The following is a 19,175-nucleotide window of genomic DNA, read 5'->3' as shown; positions in this document are numbered from 1 at the left end:
AAAGAAGTCGTTTTTGAAACCGTAGAACATCCACAGATCAACGTTTTTATACAAATAATTGTATGCAGTGATCATCGTAATTCATTTCAAGGTACCTGGTAAGACATTTTCGTCGATTAGTCGTCGCGTAGTGATGCGGTTGGATCCCAGCTATCGACAAGACGGCTTTTGCCAGCTCGCCCCCCGTAGACATGCAGTCGTTGTCCAGGATGACAGGATGCAACTTTACCGGCTCATCTTTGAATCTTAGAACTCTTAGAATGTTTAACAACTTATCTATACTTCTATCTATATACTAATATATAAAGCTGAAGAGTTTGTTTGTTTGTTTGTTTGAACGCGCTAATCTCAGAAACTACTGGTTGTATTCATCAAGGAAGGCTTTAGGATATAAACCATCACGCTGCGACTAATAGGAGCGAAAAGCGAAAAAGCTAAATACTAGTAAAACATATTTGGAACATGAAAAGTAGCAAACTTGTTTTTTTAATAGTCTCAGTCTGACCTTTTACTTACTTCTTGCCGTAATACAGTATTTTTAGTATGAATTTCATTATTAGTCTTACGTAAATCACAACAGGCATGACTGACCGTCTTGGGGTAAGAGCCCGTGGACGCCAGACCTACGTTATTTTATATAAGCTGAAACTTTGTCAGCAGGTGCTCCAAACATGGGTAAGAACAATGGTCGATTATGGAGTATGGATCACGGTGGCTTTGGCAGATAAACGGTACTAAAGGTGCCTGGCAAGGGGTTGGAACTATCAAAAGTGTCTTGTTAATGAGGAAACATCATCTACCTATTACCCAAGTATTCTATATAAAAACAGCTTTTATTCTATCACTACCTAGTTAGGGTGGTCCCTATATTAGCTTTAGATCGACTTTCTCGTATATTATTATGTTTTAGTGTAGGCAGCTCAACTCGTATGATTATTATTATTAAGATATTTTTACTGCTACTACATCTGAGTCATTTGTATTCGTACATATACTACGTTATAATGTGTACTATGTTAAAAAAAATATAACAAGTATAATTACAATTTCATGAACATTAAAGCTGTCTGGCAATGGGTTGCCACTATGCTAAGTGTCTGACAATGTGCGTGATTTTTAATAATATCCTGAAGGTATTTACAAAAAATGGCGCGTTGTTATTCGAATATACTACTGTTTATCTGGCAAAGCCACCATGACCCAAACCCCAAAATAGACCATTGTTCTTACCTATGTTGGGAGCATCCGCTGACAAAGTTAAACTTTGTAAAATATAAAATATATTTTACAAAGCAAGCCTTTATAAAATAACGTAGGTCCTTAGGCTCTTACTCTATCTTGTTGTTTAATGATTAATGATGGAGACATATTTTTTACTTTGTCTCGCAAACATAAATTGTTCAAATGGACCTCACGCGAAATAGTCTGGTCAATTTAGACATCCCATTTCACATCCTTATCGATTCTGAAGATATTTTGTGCAAATGTTGGGTAAGTCACAGCATAATCATATCATAACGCGCGTGAGTAAACCGTCATCAAATAATCAATTTCACCAGTATATGAATCTGGTTTTGCACATTGACTTTTATTGTTGACTGTACGTAATTCCGAAATAACTTTAGTGTCGCCGAGTGTACATATGTGCTCAGCTTCTGAGTTTCCAACATTTATTGTGAAATAGTCGAAAAACGCATTTTTGAGTAATAAATGTGTATAAATTATATATCCTGCAATTTTAATAATTTGCCTAGCATTTGAAAAAATCAGCTGTTTCGATTCAATTCATGTTAACTAGACACGAAAAAAAACTAAAAATAAAACTAGAATATTAAGATAAACTCCATTACAGCTTCGGACTTGCATTTTCAGTAGCCGATACAATTTGTTCGGTCAGTGTCAATGACTAGTGACGTCATTAGTCTTCGTTCTTTTACTTTCATAAAACATCTATTTTCAACACCAGACCAGATTTTCGTCAGATAAAGATATTCCCTTGAAACAATTTATGTGGCAAAACTGCGTTTGCTAAGTCATCTAGTTTACTATAGGTATCTAACGTGATCGATGTAGTTCAATATGATTTTCGCACACATTTTTTGGCACACAAATGCTGTGAATGAGTCACAAACACACGTTTGACAAAAAATATGTGATTTTAAACTACTAAGTACAATCACGGTATCGTATGAAGGCACGAACTATTACTTAAATACTTCTCAACTCAGACTTACTTTAACTTCGAGTTTCGTGTTATTTCAAAAATAATCTATTATAAATGTAAGAAGAAATAAAGTATCCTCAAAATTTAATTTGTAAGAAGAAAACAAACAAGTACTTTTACACATAAAAACCACATGCGCAAAGGAAAAACTGCACTGCTTGCTCTTCCTGTATGAAACACACAAAACAATATTCCAATACTTATAAATCTATAATAAGCTACTCAAAACAAAATAGGGCTAAAGATGTAGTATCTTTATGCTGTACAAGGAGCTGTACAAGAAGCACGAAGTATTCATACTTAATTGTTATTTTTTGATAAATGTGGTTAGGCTGAGGATTAAACAACTGTTTTAGCATAATCAACAATCAAAATTGTTTATTTTCTTAAAAATTCACATAAAATTTTCACTTTTTAGGGAAATTGCGATAAAATAATGAGCACAGTAAACTTAACCTAACATGTTTTTTGCATATAATTCTAGAGCAATGCTTTCTTATTTACGAGTGGGGCGTCCTCTACTCTGGATGCACTCTCTGAGCCTATCTGGTACACTTTCAATCTAATGGGTAACATTTTGCTCTGGTATTCGTTCCCAATAGAGTTTTAGCGTGTTTATGAGCTCCTGTTGACTATTCAACTGACTATAACTTTCTTCGAGGCTTGATTTCAGTTCATTCCATAAATGTTCAATCGGATTGAGATCGGGGCTCATTGCAGGCTATAGCAAAACGGAAATATTGGCTTCAGAACGTGCTCTTTGTGTAATGCGAGGCGTATGGGGATAAGCAGTATCTTGCATTAACACAAAACAAACACCCACTTTGTGAAAATGGGATGACGTGAGGTTGGATGACTCGCTCAACGTGGTCGTTACAGACCCTCCCTCAAGAATTACAAGCTCTGCTCTGCCCGATAAGCTAATTCCTTCCCAGACCATAACACTTGGACCCCCAAAACGATCTGTTCCATGGATGCAAGGTTCTGTAAATCGTTTGCCTTGTTTTCTCCACTCGCATATTCGTTTGTCGTCACTATAAAACTTGACCTTACATTCGTCTGTAAAGAGTACCGTGCTCCAATTCTCTTTAGTCCAAACCAAATGCTCCCAAGCGAACCTTAAACGTGCTGCTCGATGAGCCCTGGTTAGTTTGATTTGAACTGCCCGTATTCTGGAGCATTGAATATTTTCGTGGAGACGATTTCCGATGGTTTGGTCACTGACTTGTGTACCTGTGGATCGCCATAGTCGCATTTGTAAGGTCCGGGCGGTTGCTAACCACAAAACGTAGTCGTAGTAAGTCGTAAACATGTGTACTTAATGCTCAATGCTTTGCTTCTTAAACAAAAAATTAAAATTTATGATGGTGGGCTCTATATTTTTTCTTTATATATTTCAACGTTCTTGTTAAAACTATATCGGCAACTATCGAAACAAAAATCTGTGGAAAAAGTAGTTTCTGTACCTCTTGAGACGTTTTTGACAGGTCAGACAAATTTGGCCTTATTTTCATTTTCGCTTCCACATCAATATCCCCTTTGGATAGTTTTTCAAGTTTCATGAACATCTCTTTCTTAGAAGGGTATTTTAATATTTTTTTCAAATAATGCTGTGTTTTTGGTAATTGGGAAAGCCATTTTGGTGAATCCTTCAGTAATATAAGTACTTCTTTCGTCATTTTATTTTTTTCTTCAGAATTAATGTCGACTGGAATAGTGTAGTTATTTTTTTTTTGTCCGGGCTCTACTTTCAATTTGTCTGCCTTGAAAGGGAACTGTTGTAATATGTTCGAAAAATACTGACGTATGGGGAGTAGTTTTGGAATCCCTTTCGTTATTTCTGTAACTACTTTAATTATTTCTTCCATAATTTCAGTTCTTTCTTTTGGATGCATGTCCGAAAGAATTGAAATGCCCAATTTTTCGTGTTCCGGATTTACTGTATTTTTTTTTCCTACATCATCTGATTCATAAGTATAATCCTCATCGTAATGACTATTCTCTTCCGTGTCCTCATTAGCGTTTTTGCCTTGACTGTTGTCGGTTTCTGCACGCTCTTTTGAAAGTCCTAAGTATTGGTGTGGCTTGTTTCTGGGTAGTTTATCCAGAAAATTCGGTTTTCTTTTTTTAAAACCTGCTATCGACGATGGCATAAATAGTCGGTTACATTGTGACACTATATTTACTTTTTTCCTCACAATGTAGTTGTACAGCATTCTTAGTTTCACTATATCGCTGATTGTAAAACCGGTGTTCTCACCCATCGATATTCCATTGTACAGTGGCTGTGGACGTACATATAAAAGCAAAGTGAATTTGGTAACTAAGTGTAATAACACCGCAAAGCGTAGCGTACCTGGGTCAGGATCGTAGCTCGTCCATTTACTGAATGTTTGTGGTAATGGAAATGCCCAGCACTCGAAAAGTCGTATTTGATGTTGTAGAACAACCACTGATCGTGATTGAGTTTTTGAAACAAATACTTTTTCTCTGAAACACAAATTTCGCGTTTAGAAGTCTTAATAGTTTTACTAATTCAAAGGGAGCGATAGTTCACTAAAAAATGATTTAAAGTACCCGGTAAGATATTATCGTCGATCACTTTGATGTACTCGTCACGATTCGGAGCGTTGTGCTGCGGTGGGATCCCAGCTATCGACAACACAGCTTCTGCCAGCTCGCCCCCCGTAGACATGCAGTCGTAGCCCAAGATGACAGGCTGCAACATGAAGTTACACATTATCAGTCTTTCTCTTAACAATATTTAGAATACTCTGAGTATGTTTTGCATTAGTGAATCGTAAACTAGGAAAGATGTTACCTATTTTGGTGTCTGAATGTTTATAAAAGTTTTACAAAAAGGTGAGAAGCTTTTCCTCCAGAAGGCCTTACAATGTTATTACTTTTACCAAAATTTGTCTTTTCAACTGAGTAATTTGGAAAACTTTCCAACGTTAACGGTGTTATATACTTGAACTCCTTCGTTGGTAAGATTCAGGATCGAATGGTCGCCACAGCCCAGTTGACCTCGACGGTTAACGAAGAACACCCAGCGTGTCACCTCGTCCTTCGGCGGACTTGGCATCTCCAGGAAACTAATTCGCGTCACACTGTTGATCACGTTGAGGAAAAGACGAATTCTGTCGCGGAGTACTTTGTCTAGAAGAAATAAATGTTATAAAATTTTCAGGGCTGTTGTTGTTTTAAATATACATACGTGACAAATACTAATACGAACCATTAAAAGAAATGACATCGATGTAATAGGGAATAACCCCTTTAGGCCATAATTTTAACTTTCTAATTTCTTCATCAGACAAATCAAAACCGGGTTCGTCGTCGACACCTAGGAACTTCTCATCCCCCTGATCATTCTGGATGATGTCAGTGGACCAGTGAGCAGGAACTAGCTTCATATCAGATGGGTCATTAACCTCGTTCAAAGATTTTCTGACAGCGTGAAAGTATTCTTGCTGTTTGCCGATCGGAGCACCCAGACGTGATGCTGAGGATGTGTTGAGCAATAAGTTGTAATGCACGAGCTACTTCCGTCCGTGACAGACATAACCTGGGATTCATTTTCCTACTCAATACTTCACTTATTCTGAATGACTGAACTACGCAAATTATTTCAAAACTAGTATGTGTCTCAAACCAACAAAACTATGACTGCACTCAAAATCAAAAGTCAATTATTCAATAGGCTACTTAGTAGCACTTTTTGAAGGTCAGGTTACATTGGACAGCACTCAGATTCGCTCATCCTTCACTGCTGCCTAAGTGCTTTTGCTGTGAGAAAAGAATAATAATAAATATTATTATGATACAGTACAATATCAAAATAAGTTTATAAAGAACTCGCAAAGCGTTTGGTCGACTCTACACGTGATCAGAAGGCTGGTCTATATTTTGCCCAAAGAATTAGCATTGCCATACAACGTGGCAATGCAGCCAGCCTTCTGGGCACGTTTCCCGACTTTGGCAGGGATGAGGATATCTTTTTTGACGCTTTGTAAATAATGCATATTTTTCTTTTTATATTGATATAGCTTTCAAAATGTAAATATTAGTTTAGTTTAGTTCCTAGATACTCCTAATTTTAGATGATGAAGATTAACTTTATTTTAATTTATAACTACGTATAATAAACACTCAAAATAAGTGTGTAAGGGCCGTGCCTAAAAAACACATATTTGATTTCGCTGTAATTAAGCCACTATGAAACTAAACGGCCAAGGTCAGCAGAGCGACCCGTCACCGCAAGCTGCACCCGTTCACGAGTATGGCGCAAGGGTCAGCCATTACCTCCCTGACCATATTAGAGGAAAGGAGGTGACCCGACCCAAGACGACACCGCAGACAGTGATAACTAAGAAAACATGACGCATCTGCTGCCGGCTAGTAAAATGTTGACTGAAAGAAATACCCCAAACATTGATTTACCGCCGATTTATTGAGGCACACACGGAGTCGACATAAATTGCTAAGACATCATAGAATTATACATGTCAAAGTACCTACGTAAAATAATATCTATATGCGTATAATCGTACTAAAAATATAACAAACTAGGTAACACAATGTTACATACATAGAGTATGTCTATCAATACATACAATCTAAATAACACGTTAAACATTAATCTACACTAAACCGTCCTGTGTAAATCACGGCGACCTACTATTTTCATCGTTTAAATAATCATTGATTGTATAATAAGCCTTGTTGCATAGTTTATCTTAAACCGTTGATTAATGGCAATTCCAATAAACTAGGAGGTACTCGTTCGAAATTCATTGTTGATGGGAGAGATTCTAATTAAATATCTTAGAACGTTAGTAGTTTTTCCTTTTTGAATTAGCAGGCTGGTTGAGAGAATTTTATATGGACTGTGAAGTGATGATGATGTAATCCCGACCGCTTTCGGCCACGGCGACTGTCTTCAAGTCCGGTTTTGCCGTTGATGTGCTCGCATGTGGCTTGTGTAGAAAATTTTATTTGAGAAAATCCTCGCACATTACGGGCATGAAAGCTGATAGCCGCAGGTGGTCGGACTTTCAGCTCGTCGTGTCTGGCATCCAGCTCAAGGAACTACCGGTTTTCAAAAGTTTTGACGCTAGCTTTAACTAGCGCTCTCCACTCCGACCGTCTGGCAGCCTGCTGCTCCCACAGCGAGGGATTATTGTCGCACTGCTCCATATGTCGCTTCGCTTTGTACCTGAGGAGTTGTCCGCCATGCTTCCGCTTGCCTTATTCAAGTTCTGAGTAAAAAATGCGCTTAGCTGTTCTTTCCTCCGCCATACGCGTCACATGTCAGCACCACCGAAGCTGACGCCGAGCGCATGAGATAAGATTCATTGCCACCTACATTGGTACATTGGCCCTTCGCAGCACTTCAGTATTCCGTACGCGGTCAGACCATCGGATGTGAAGTATTTTCCGTAAGCACTTGAGGTGTCTTATTAGCTCTAACTCTACAAGTACTTTAGTAATGTCAGTCAAAATATACAATAAATTACCAGATAAAATTAAAAATGAACAAAAATGTAACATATTTATAAACAATTTAAAACAATTCCTCATCCAAAAATGTTATTATAGTATAAAAGAATATTTAAGTGATAAAGTAAATAATTAAAACAGAAATAAATAAATAGTGTTAATTAACACTATTTATTTATTTCTGTTTTAATTATATTTTATTATTATTCCATATAAATTAATTTATGTGGAATAATAATAAAATATATTTATAATTTAAATTCATAGAAATGTAGATATGAATACCAAAACCAATGTAGATAAGAATTGTAGAAATACTTTACCTATATTATTATTAATTTGTAAAACTGAAAATGTTATTAATAGCCCTCCTCCAAATTCTTATTTTTGTTATGCCCGACAGGACCCACAATGCTCCAAACCTAATGTATCTTGTGTACCTACCACCTAAGTTCACATTGTGGAATGCAATAAATGTATTGAGTATTGAGTATTGAGCTTTTATAAATGCTGACACCCCTAAACGTGTACATTTGTGATTAGATACTTTTCCTTTGTTTTGTAAAGAGATTATAACACTTACGCTTTGGACACATCAAAACTGTTAAGAAGAATAATATGTTGACGCAATAAACTGGACCGCACAAAACCATGGTTTTGAGTACTATAATAAAATGTTGATTTCAATCCCATAACAATTTACAATAAAACAACTGATCACAAAAATCATTTGAGTAGTTTCCGGCGTTTTATGGCATTGCAACATAGAATTACTTACTTTGTTTTTTTCATGTTTGCTATCAAGCAGAACATTACAGTGGGTTTATTTCTTTTCCAGTACAGCAAGCTGATTTCTAACAAAGATTTAACAGAAGATTCTACTTTTCAGTGAAACTTGACAAGTATCAAGGTTCCTACGTTATAAAACTGAAATCTACAAATGCTGCCCTCCCAAATTAGTTCACCTTGTTAAGACACTTTCTGGCAGGATGGAAGTATTCTTGCTGTTTGCCAATACGTCTCAGAGGGTACCGTACTGCAATAGATTTCGAGTTGATACACGTTTGGATATTCTAGAAAACCTGATCCAATGCAAGGGACGTGGAACGTATCGGTGTGGGATTTCTGTTTATTAGGGAGCATGGCAGTGCTCGGCCAAGTCGAGCGCAAAACAAACACAGCCGTACCATCCTATACTATTATAATAATAAAGAAATCGCGGTAGGGAACCTTAAACATGGCACAACTTTGTCTAGATTTCATTCCTTTTTACAGATAAACAAGCAGCTCCATCGAGACTTGGCTAGTTATTTACAGAATGTTTTTGCTGGCATATAGATTTCTGGTTCAAATATATGTATCCATTGTCGACGTCGAGCTTAATTTATCATAGAAACTCAGAAGTTCTAGTTAATTCGGCGGAGACGTACTAGAGTAGCATGTCTGTACAGTTTGTAGGGATCACATACTAGCTTCACAATACTAGCCATGCCTACTACGCAAGGACATCAAGTGACGAATAGTATCTATATAACACGTTATCAAAAAGTAATATATTGTTGTAAGTATTTTACTGATTCCACAAAAATAGAAAAAAGACGCGGTGTTTGTTAAACTCCTTCAAAATTACTTTATCGATACCTAAGATATTTTGTGCAAATATTGGGCAAGTCGCAGGATCATAAAACATCCAAGTCCCGCCCTTCGTCAGATATTCCCTAGAAACAATTCAAATTGAGAAACCACTAAGTTACCTAGTTTATTAAAGGTATCTAACGCGATCGTTATTTTCCATTAGACTTTTTTTTCATTATTGAACAACAAACAACGGAAAGTTAAAGAAAAATAAAATTGGACACACACAAATGCTGTGAATGAGTCACAGACACACATTTCACAAAAAGTATCAGTGTGAATTAAAACGACTTATAAATGTAATTTGTGAGTTGACTATACAAACATGAGACATGAGATACTTTTACGAATAATAAAACATGCGCAGGGGGGGGGGGGACTGCACTGGATGAAAGTAAATTTGCCGCCGTTTAACATCACATTAGTATCTATAATGTTACAAACTGTACCTACATACATAGCGCTTATTATTTTTCGGGTTCAGAAATTTGCATCGTCGCATCTTTAGTGGATTTGATAAAGTAAACACTATTCTTTTCAATTTTTTTTATATTTTTCGTTTTTAATTAAAATTAGTCATTAAAGATACGGTTTACTACATACAAGACACCAAGTTCTCTTAACACATTTTTCGTAAAGTCTTTTACTGATCCTATACTCAATTTCATTTTCTTTTCCACATCAATACCCTCTTTGGGTATTTTGTCCAGTTCCATGAACATCTCTTTCTTAGAAGGGTGTTTTAATATTTTTTTCAAATACCGCTCTGTTTTTGGTAATTTTGAAAGCCATTTTGGTGAATCCGTCAGCAATGTAATTACTTCTTCAGTCATTTTATTTTTTTCTTCTGAATGAATGTCGACTGGAATAGTGTAGCTCAATTTTTTTTGTCCGGGCTCTACTTTCAATTTGTCTGCCTTAAAAAGGAACTGTTGTAATATGTTCGAGAAATACTGACGTATGGGACGTAGTTTTGGAATCCCTTTCGTTATTTCTGTAACTACTTTAATTATCTCTTCTATAATTTCAGTTCTTTCTTTTGGATGCATGTCCGAAAGAATTGAAATTCCCAATTTTTCGTGTTCCGCATTTACTGTAGTTTTTTTTCCTACATCACCTGATTCATGAGTATAATCATCATTGTAACTATAATTACTTTTCTCTTCCGTCGTGTCCTCATTAGCGTTTTTGCCTTGACTGTCTTCGGTTTCTGCACGCTCTTTTGAAAGTCCTAAGTATTGGTGTGGCTTGTTTCTGGGTAGTTTATCCAGAAGATTCGGTTTTCTCTTTTTGAAACCTGCTATCGACGATGGCATAAATAGTCGGTTACATTGTGACACTATATTTACTTTTTTCCTCACAATGTAGTTGTACAGCATTCTTAGTTTCACTATATCGCTGATTGTAAAACCGTTGTTCTCACCCATCGATATTCCATTATACAGTGGCTGTGGACGTACATATAAAAGCAAAGTGAATTTGGTAACTAAGTGTAATAACACCGCAAAGCATTGCTCACATTTTTTATTTTTCGGGGGGAAATCCTCATGGACTTCCTCCGCCAGGGGAGAGGCGGAGGGGTGTGCCGGACTCTTACCGGCTAAAACCCCCCGGTGTGTCTAATCGCACGTGGGCACGCGGGGCCGTGGGAGTCCAAATTCCTCCGCAGCCCCGCACTAGTACCGGCCCGGTCTGTCCGGGCCTCGCCTCGTGCACGGGGTAGTGAGGTGTTTGCCTACCCCGTGCACCGCCTCAGAGGCGCGCGCCGACACTCGCTCGCGCCTCCGCCTCGGGTCCATGGAATAGGGGCGGGGGGATTCCCCAAGTACCGCGCCCCTGAACCTATTCATGGGGGCTGAAAGAGGGCGTTGTCCGCCCTCCTCCTGCACCCGGTGCGCTTTCTGCGGCCGGGGAAGGGAGTTGAGATCTCCCTCTCCCGCTCCGCAGCTTCCTTCTGCGACATCACGTCCTCGCAGAAGGACACCACCGCGTCCCACGACTCTGCGCTACCGACCACCATCTTTTGCACTACGGTCGGCAGCGACAGATTGCCTCCTACTTTATTTGTGAGGACACGGCGATGCTCTTCCCAAGCCACACACTCGGCGATAGTGTGTTGCGATGTGTCCTCCCCGCAATGGACGCAGTGGTGGCACCGAGTGTCCGGCTCCCTGTTTATGCGACACGGGTACCTGCCGAAGCAACCGTGCCCCGACAGTACCTGCGTCACCCTGAACGACAGGGAACCGTGCCTTCTCCCGAGCCAGTCGTCGAGCACTGGCCGGATCGCCTCGACGGTTGCGAGGCCGGCGGCAGGGCGCAGAAGCCTTTGCCGCCATTCTGCCACCAAGACCTGACGGAGCTCAGCTCGGCGCAGTGCGATCTGTCGCTGCGCCGGCTTCGAGCCCCGTGCCCGCTCTTCCTCGCGCCATCGGTACAACGACGCGAGTACTTTCGCCTCCAGGTCCCAGGGCGGGGATCCGGCCAGTACGCAAGCCGCCTCGTAGGAGATCGTGCGGTACCCGCGGGCGACTCTGACGGCCATCGCCTTCTGCGGTTTACGCAGAATGGCGAGTGTGCCAGCCGTCAGGTCCATCGCCCACACAGGGGCCCCATACAGGGCCATGGACCGCACGATTCCCACGTACAACCGCCTACAGACGGTGCTCAGACCCCCCATGTTGGGAAGCAGCGTTGAAAGCGCGCCCGCCGCGCCCATCAGCTTAGGCGCCAGGCGCCGGAAACGGGTTCCGAATTCCCATCGGCTGTCGACCACCAATCCCAAGTACTTCATGGTGGACTCGACAGCTATCCGGGCCCCACTGACCATGATGTGTGATCCCGGCGCCGGCGCACGTCGGGGTCCATGAAACACCATGGCCTCCGACTTGTTCAGAGCCACTTCTAGGCCCAGGCGCCGGATGCGGTTCACTACCTGTGACACCGCAGCCGTGGCTATCAACGCCGCTGCCCTGTGCGAGCTCCCCCGGGCTGTGACTAGCGTGTCGTCCGCGTAACACGTCAAGTCGGCGCCCGACGGGAGCTCGCCTCTCAGCACCCAGTCGTAGCCGATGTTCCACAGGAGCGGCCCCAAAACCGATCCCTGTGGAACACCGCACGACATGAGGTGCCGACCAGCACCGTCACGTCCCCGATAGGTGACGCACCTATCCTCCAGATAAGCCCCTACTGTACGACGGAGGTAGGGAGGCACACGATGATATTTTAGATCCTCCCGAATACAACTCCAGGGTAGGGTGTTGAAGACGTTGGAGATGTCCAACGACACCGCCAGCACCACCCCACCCCGGGACACTGTCTCCTCCGCCAGGGCCTTCACGCGCATGATAGCATCTATGGTGGAGCGCCCCCGACGAAAACCAAACTGGTTGTCGTCCAGGTCCGGCCCCTCTCTGCACAAGTGGCTGACGAGGCGATCTGCGATGATTCGCTCAAACAGTTTGCCCGCCTCATCTAGCAGCACAATGGGCCGGTATGCGGACGGCGACGCGAGCGGGGCGCCCCTCCTTTCTGAGCAGGACCAGCCTCCCCTCCTTCCACAAACTGGGAAACTGACCCCGCTCGAGGCATGCCGTGAAGAGCCCCCTCAGCTGGGGCTCTAGCTCCTTCAGCTTCTAGCTCCCGTCTCTGCTTGCGTCACCTCGGGGACATCAATGCTCTCCTCTTCAGGAGAGTCTGCGACTGAAGGCGAAGCCATCGTCGGGGGAACGTGTCCCGTCCGCTCAGGGAAGAGGGCCGACACCACCGCCTCTAGCAACTGGGGCTGCATGCCCTGGACCACTGGGGGTGCCCAGAAGCATAGCTTACCTGGGTCAAGATCGTAGCTCGTCCATTTACTGAATGTTTGTGGTAATGGAAATGCCCAGCACTCGAAAAGTCGTATTTGATGTCGTAGAACAACCACTGATCGTGATTGAGTTTTTGAAACAAATACTTTTTCTCTGAAACACAAATTTCGCGTTTAGAAGTCTTATTAGTTTTACTAATTCAAGGGAGCGATAGTTCACTAAAAAATGATTTAAAGTACCCGGTAAGATATTATCGTCGATCACTTTGATGTACTCGTCACGATTCGGAGCGTTGTGCTGCGGTGGGATCCCAGCTATCGACAACACAGCTTCTGCCAGCTCGCCCCCCGTAGACATGCAGTCGTAGCCCAAGATGACAGGCTGCAACATGAAGTTACACATTATCGTTGGTTGTCAGTCGTTCTCTTAACAGTATCTAGAATACTCTGCGTATGTTTTGCGTTAGTGAAGCATAAACTAGGAAAGATAATTATTTTGGTGTCTGAATGTTTATAAAAGTTTTACAAAAAGGTGAGAAGCTTTTCCTCCAGAAGGCCTTACAATGTTATTACTTTTACCAAAATTTGTCTTTTCAACTGAGTAATTTGGAAAACTTTCCAACGTTAACGGTGTTATATACTTGAACTCCTTCGTTGGTAAGATTCAGGATCGAATGGTCGCCACAGCCCAGTTGACCTCGACGGTTAACGAAGAACACCCAGCGTGTCACCTCGTCCTTCGGCGGACTTGGCATCTCCAGGAAACTAATTCGCGTCACACTGTTGATAACGTTGAGAAAAAGACGGATTCGGTCGCGGAGTACTTTGTCTAGAGGAAGTAAATGATATAAAATAATCAGGGCTGTTGTTGTTTTAAATATACATACGTGACAAATACTTTTTTAATGTAATACGAACCATTAAAAGAAATGACATCGATGTAATAGGGAATAACCCCTTGAGGCCATAATTTTAACTTTCTAATTTCTTCATCAGACAAATCAAAACCGGGTTCGTCGTCGACACCTAGGAACTTCTCATCCCCCTGATCATTCTGGATGATGTCAGTGGACCAGTGAGCAGGAACTAGCTTCATATCAGATGGGTCATTAACCTCGTTCAAAGACTTTCTGACAGCGTGAAAGTATTCTTGCTGTTTGCCGATCGGAGCACCCAGACGTGATGCTGAGGATGTGTTGAGCAATAAGTTGCATGTAATGCACGAGCTATTTCCGTCCGTGACAGACATAGCCTGGGATTAATTTTCCTACTCAATACTTCACTTATTCTGAATGACTGAATTACGCGAATTATCTAAAACCAGTATGTGACTAAACAGCAAACAATGACTGCACTGATAGCCCAGTCTCAACCACTCGTTTCAAAACAATTGTACGCGGCATCAACAATATTTTAATGGTTTAAATAAGCGTTTGTGTGATTCACACAAGCTTATCCCGGCCGAGAGAGAAAGGCCTATCTTTGCAATTTTCAAAGTCAGCACTTGTTTTTATGGATGCTTTTTATGATGCTGGAGGGAATCTCAAAGAAAAGGAAGTTGTGGCATTTTGGCATTCGCATCCCTTGCAGAAAATCCACCGTCTTTGAACACGGTAACTTTACTTAATTTATTTTATATCCAAAATAAATTAGTCTGAGGAGCGGCTAACATTTTATTTTTCATACCCCTAAGTGATAAGGTTTGCTCACACAAAAAGAATGTATTTTGTTTTTTGGACGAAATTTTTTGTTTTTATTTTTTTATAATTTGTCATTAAAAATACATACAACTAGAAATAATTTATTAGGCAAAACAATGTTTGCTGAGTCAGCTTGTTTTATTATAATACGTACGCTTTGGACACATCAAAACTGTTACAAAAAATATTTTAACGCAATAAACTGGACCGAACAAAACCATGGTTATGAGTAATATAATAAAATGTTGATTTCAATCCCATAACAATTTAACAATAAAACAACTGGTCACAAAAACCATTTGAGTAGTTTCCGGCGTTTTATGGCATTGCGACATAGAATTATAACTAAATTGTTTTTTTATGTTTTCTATCAAGCAGAACATTACAATGTATTAAGTACGTTTATTTCATTTTTATAATAACTATCGTGAGACTGATTCATTATTAAATGATGTAACGGTTTACTCACGCGTATTTATCGGGGTAGCCCGACTAGTTTCGGACCCAACCGGAGTCCTTAATCATGAGCAGACGCGGCGGGATCGCGAGTCGAACTGACGTCAGCGGCCGCGCATCTCGCTGCGTAGCGCCGCGCCCGCGCCGTGAGCGGCGGTGGGGCCGGCGACGCCGGTGGCGCGGGTGGGGGGTCTGCTGTCGTCATTGGCATCGTCCGTGCTCCCTTACTGGCTGAGTCAGTGCATACTATGCTGACCGCGTCGCTCTCCAGGCTTGGCTTCATATGACATAACGCAGCATTCAGTGCTGGTTTCCACGCTGCCGGCAGTGTCCATCCACGGTCTCTGTTGAAATTCGGGTGACGGCTGATTTCTATAGCCTTCCGTACTTTTCGCGGCACGAAGTATTTCTCCTTCGCTAGTACGGAGGCTTTGTCAAAACGTATGAAGTGTGCCGTCCCCGCATTACACACATGTTCTGCCACTGCCGACTTGTCGGTGTCCATGTTCTTCATGCTGCGTATGTGTTCGCCCAGTCTGGTTGCTACATTACGCCGGGTTTCCCCAATGTAGCTCAGGCCGCAATCGCACGGTATTTTGTATACTCCCGGGAAGTCTAAAGGATCCTTGTCCTTGGGAGAGCGGATCATCTGTCGCAGTTGTCCGGGCGGCCGATAGATCGTCTTGATGCTATATCTCCGGCGTAACAAGCGACCTATCTTGTCTGTGACACCCTGCACGTACGGTAAGTACGCAGGAGTCCGCTCAGCCTCCGCCGGACGCTTACGAGCTTCACCCGCAGATCCCAGGAGACGTCTACACTTGCGCCACTGATATCCGTTGCGCTCTAATACGTCACGTACATGCCTCAGTTCCGCATTGACGTAATCATGGTCGCATAGAGCGAGTGCTCGGTTCAGCAGCGTACGAGGCACCGAAGATAGGTGTGAGGGGTGGTGATGAGAGTCGGCCCGTAGGTACCGGTCTGTGTGCGTTGGCTTCCGGTATACGGTATGAGTCACCCGTCCGTTCGGCTCTCGAATGACCAGTACGTCCAGGAACGGTAACTTTCCTTCTTTTTCCTCCTCTATGGTGACCTCTATCTTCGCGTGCACCCGATTTAGGTGTGACGTCAGGTCCTTCAATGAGTCCCGGGCGACGACAGCAAAAATATCGTCTACATATCGCCACCAGTATCGCGGTTTCACGTTTGCAGACTCCAGTGCTTTTTCCTCGAACCACTCCATAAAAATGTTAGCCACAACGGGCGCCAGTGGTGAGTGGTTTATTTCATTGCCTGTAAAGCAAGCTGATTTCTAAAATACAATTTTAATTAGATTTTTACTTGTCAGTGAAATTTGTCACTTTGTCGAGTAGTTGGTAACCGTGATTTACTCATGACGGCTTAGCATGGATTAATTTTTGACGTGTTATTACGATTATTATGTAATTGTATAGACATACAGTATGTATGTGACATTGTGTTACTTATCCTGTTTTGTTTTTTTGTATAATTATACGTAGACACGTATCTATTCATTTTTACAAATTTTGACATGTATAATTTTATTAATTACTAGCTTTCCCGCCGAACTCTTATCGCCCAAGACTCTGTAAATTAATTACTTATGCCAATCGCGTCATTATTGCAAGATCGAAACCACCTTAACATACATCTAGCTGCTACTGTGACTTCTTATGCCCGATTTCATGGTACCCTGATGTACTGCTTACTCATGATACATGCTCTCCTGCTGATCACCCCTCATGTACTATTATTATTACTTGCTCTCTTGCTATCACTCCGCTGAACTACTAATATCTTCTTTCCTGGTACTTACTAGCATCATGTTCTTCTCCTATAGAAAATTATTATTTTTATACATATTGTCAGCCAAGCTAAACTCAACAGGCTTCGTACCGCCTATCTTCTTACATCGTCGTGTTATGGGACAACCGCATCTCCGCAAGATCGACATCCCAAAATCACCCTCTGTATTACCTGCTCTCCTGATACCATCCTCATTTTAAAATTTACTACATTTTTTTTAGAAAACGATTGTATGGGAGAAGAGAAAGTAGGTATAGAAAGATGTTGATTTAACACTTTTTCAAGTTTTATTTTAATTTTATCACCTACAAACCTTCTCTGGACTTCCACAAATAACTCAGTGCCAAATTTAGCCAAATCGGTAAAGGCATTGTTGAGTTATAACATTACAACGAAAAGTGGCATTGATTTTTATATACACAGTGTGTTCAAAAAGTAAACATTTTTTTTTTGACCAGTACGCAGAAATTTTCGTTATTTGTTAAGCTGTTACCATGCGCCTATTTAAAAAAATAAATAATAAATAAATCGCGGTAGGGAACCTTAAACATGGCACAACTTTGTCTAGATTTCATTCCTTTTTACAGATAAACAAGCAGCTCCATCGAGACTTGGCTAGTTATTTACAGAATGTTTTTGCTGGCATATAGATTTCTGGTTCAAATGTATGTATCCATTGTCGACGTCGAGCTTAATTTATCATAATAAACTCAGTATTTCTAGTTAATTTAGCGGAGACGAACTGGAGCAGCATTTCAGTGCAGATTGTAGGCATCACATACTAGCTTCACAATACTAGCCATGCCTTCTACGCAAGAAAATCAGGTAACGAATAGTGAATAAAAAATTCACATATACCTATAGAACACGTTTAGATACACCAGAGGTGAATTAATAAAAAAAGTAATAAACAGACCGACGAAAAATTACAACGCAGGGGGTACTGGAATCATGTCCAGAACCCTGTATTGTGGTAAGTATTTTGCATAGGAAATGGCCGCGATGTTTGTTAAACTCCTACAAAACGACTTTATCGATTCCTAAGATATATTTTTTGCAAATATTGGGCAAGTCGCAGAATCATAAAACATTCAAGTCCAGCCCTTCGTTAGATATGAAAGCCCTAGAAACAATTTTAATCGCAAAACCACGTTTACTAAGTAACCTAGTTTACTATAAGTATGTAACGAGATCGATGTTGTTCAATATGATTTTCGGTATCATATTGAACAACAAACAAGGTAAAGTTAAAGATAAATTAAATTTGACACACACAAATGCTGGGAATGAGTCACAGACACACATTTGATAAAGTATTATGTATGTAAATTAAAATTACTTTTACAAATAATAAACGTACGCAGTCGAGAAACTGCACTACATGAAAGTTAATTGGCCGCCGTTTCGCAGCACAGTATCTATACTAATGTATAAAGCTGAAGAGTTTGTTTGTTTGAACGCGCTAATCTCAGGAGCTACTGGTCCATAATTGAAAAATTATTTTTGTGTTGAATAGACCATTCATCGAAGAAGGCTTTAGGCTATAAACCATCACGCTGCGACTAATAGGAGCGAAGATACAATGGAAAATGTGAAAAAAAAAGGGCAGGTATAAATCATAACTTATATCTTCTACCCACGGGGACGAAGTCGCGGGCAACAGCTAGTTATGTATAATGTTACAAACTGTACCTACATTCATAGCGCTTATTGTTTTTTGGTTTCTGAAACTTGCACAGTCTCTTCCTTAGTGGACTTGATACAGGAAACGCTTGTTTTTCAATTGTTTATTTTTATAATTTTATTCTTTCTTTGGAAAAACTTTTTCAATAATTTTTTGCACTCCAACTTCCACAGCCGCTTTTGCTATTGATTTTTTTATCTCTTCTTTAAACGCGTGTAAGAGATCTTTCACTTTTTCTGGTATCTTAAATTTCATTTTCGCTTCCGCATTCATATTCGCTTTGGGTAGTTTTGTAAGTTTCATTAACATCTCTTTCGATGGATTTTTTAATATTTT

The 19,175-nt window shown here is 40.8% G+C and overlaps 2 protein-coding genes across 2 annotated transcripts; both read right to left on the bottom strand.

Moving 5' to 3' along the window:
* Nucleotides 1-2,636: 2,636 nt before the first annotated feature.
* LOC113501242 lies at nucleotides 2,637-8,686 on the bottom strand. Its single transcript, XM_026882324.1, has 6 exons — nucleotides 8,310-8,686; nucleotides 5,463-5,729; nucleotides 5,196-5,383; nucleotides 4,802-4,943; nucleotides 4,581-4,714; nucleotides 2,637-4,509 (listed from the first exon to the last, which is right to left on the bottom strand). The coding sequence occupies exons 1-6, from the start codon at nucleotides 8,377-8,379 to the stop codon at nucleotides 3,577-3,579; spliced, it is 1,734 nt and encodes a 577-aa protein (XP_026738125.1). The 5' UTR covers nucleotides 8,380-8,686; the 3' UTR covers nucleotides 2,637-3,576.
* Nucleotides 8,687-8,699: 13 nt separating this feature from the next.
* LOC113501244 lies at nucleotides 8,700-13,948 on the bottom strand. The gene is made up of 4 exons (XM_026882326.1): nucleotides 13,811-13,948; nucleotides 13,410-13,551; nucleotides 13,190-13,323; nucleotides 8,700-10,809 (listed from the first exon to the last, which is right to left on the bottom strand). The coding sequence occupies exons 1-4, from the start codon at nucleotides 13,922-13,924 to the stop codon at nucleotides 9,934-9,936; spliced, it is 1,266 nt and encodes a 421-aa protein (XP_026738127.1). The 5' UTR covers nucleotides 13,925-13,948; the 3' UTR covers nucleotides 8,700-9,933.
* Between the last annotated feature and the right edge of the window lie 5,227 nt (nucleotides 13,949-19,175).

The sequence above is a fragment of the Trichoplusia ni genome, chromosome 15 (assembly GCF_003590095.1).
Source record: "Trichoplusia ni isolate ovarian cell line Hi5 chromosome 15, tn1, whole genome shotgun sequence".
NCBI classification, from domain to species: domain Eukaryota; kingdom Metazoa; phylum Arthropoda; class Insecta; order Lepidoptera; family Noctuidae; genus Trichoplusia; species Trichoplusia ni.
This window is presented reverse-complemented; position numbering and strand designations above follow the sequence as displayed.

Coding starts and splice junctions, on each gene's coding strand:
- LOC113501242 (XM_026882324.1), bottom strand. CDS start 8,379: ATGGTTTTGTGCGGTCCAGTTTATTGCGTCAACATATTATTCTTCTTA. Junction 5,730..8,309: donor AGTTTTGATGTGTCCAAAGC/GTAAGTGTTATA, acceptor ACACATCCTCAG/CATCACGTCTGGGTGCTCCG. Junction 5,384..5,462: donor CGATGTCATTTCTTTTAATG/GTTCGTATTAGT, acceptor TATTTCTTCTAG/ACAAAGTACTCCGCGACAGA.
- LOC113501244 (XM_026882326.1), bottom strand. CDS start 13,924: ATGCCAAGTCCGCCGAAGGACGAGGTGACACGCTGGGTGTTCTTCGTT. Junction 13,552..13,810: donor TTACCAACGAAGGAGTTCAA/GTATATAACACC, acceptor TTCATGTTGCAG/CCTGTCATCTTGGGCTACGA. Junction 13,324..13,409: donor CGACGATAATATCTTACCGG/GTACTTTAAATC, acceptor TTTGTGTTTCAG/AGAAAAAGTATTTGTTTCAA.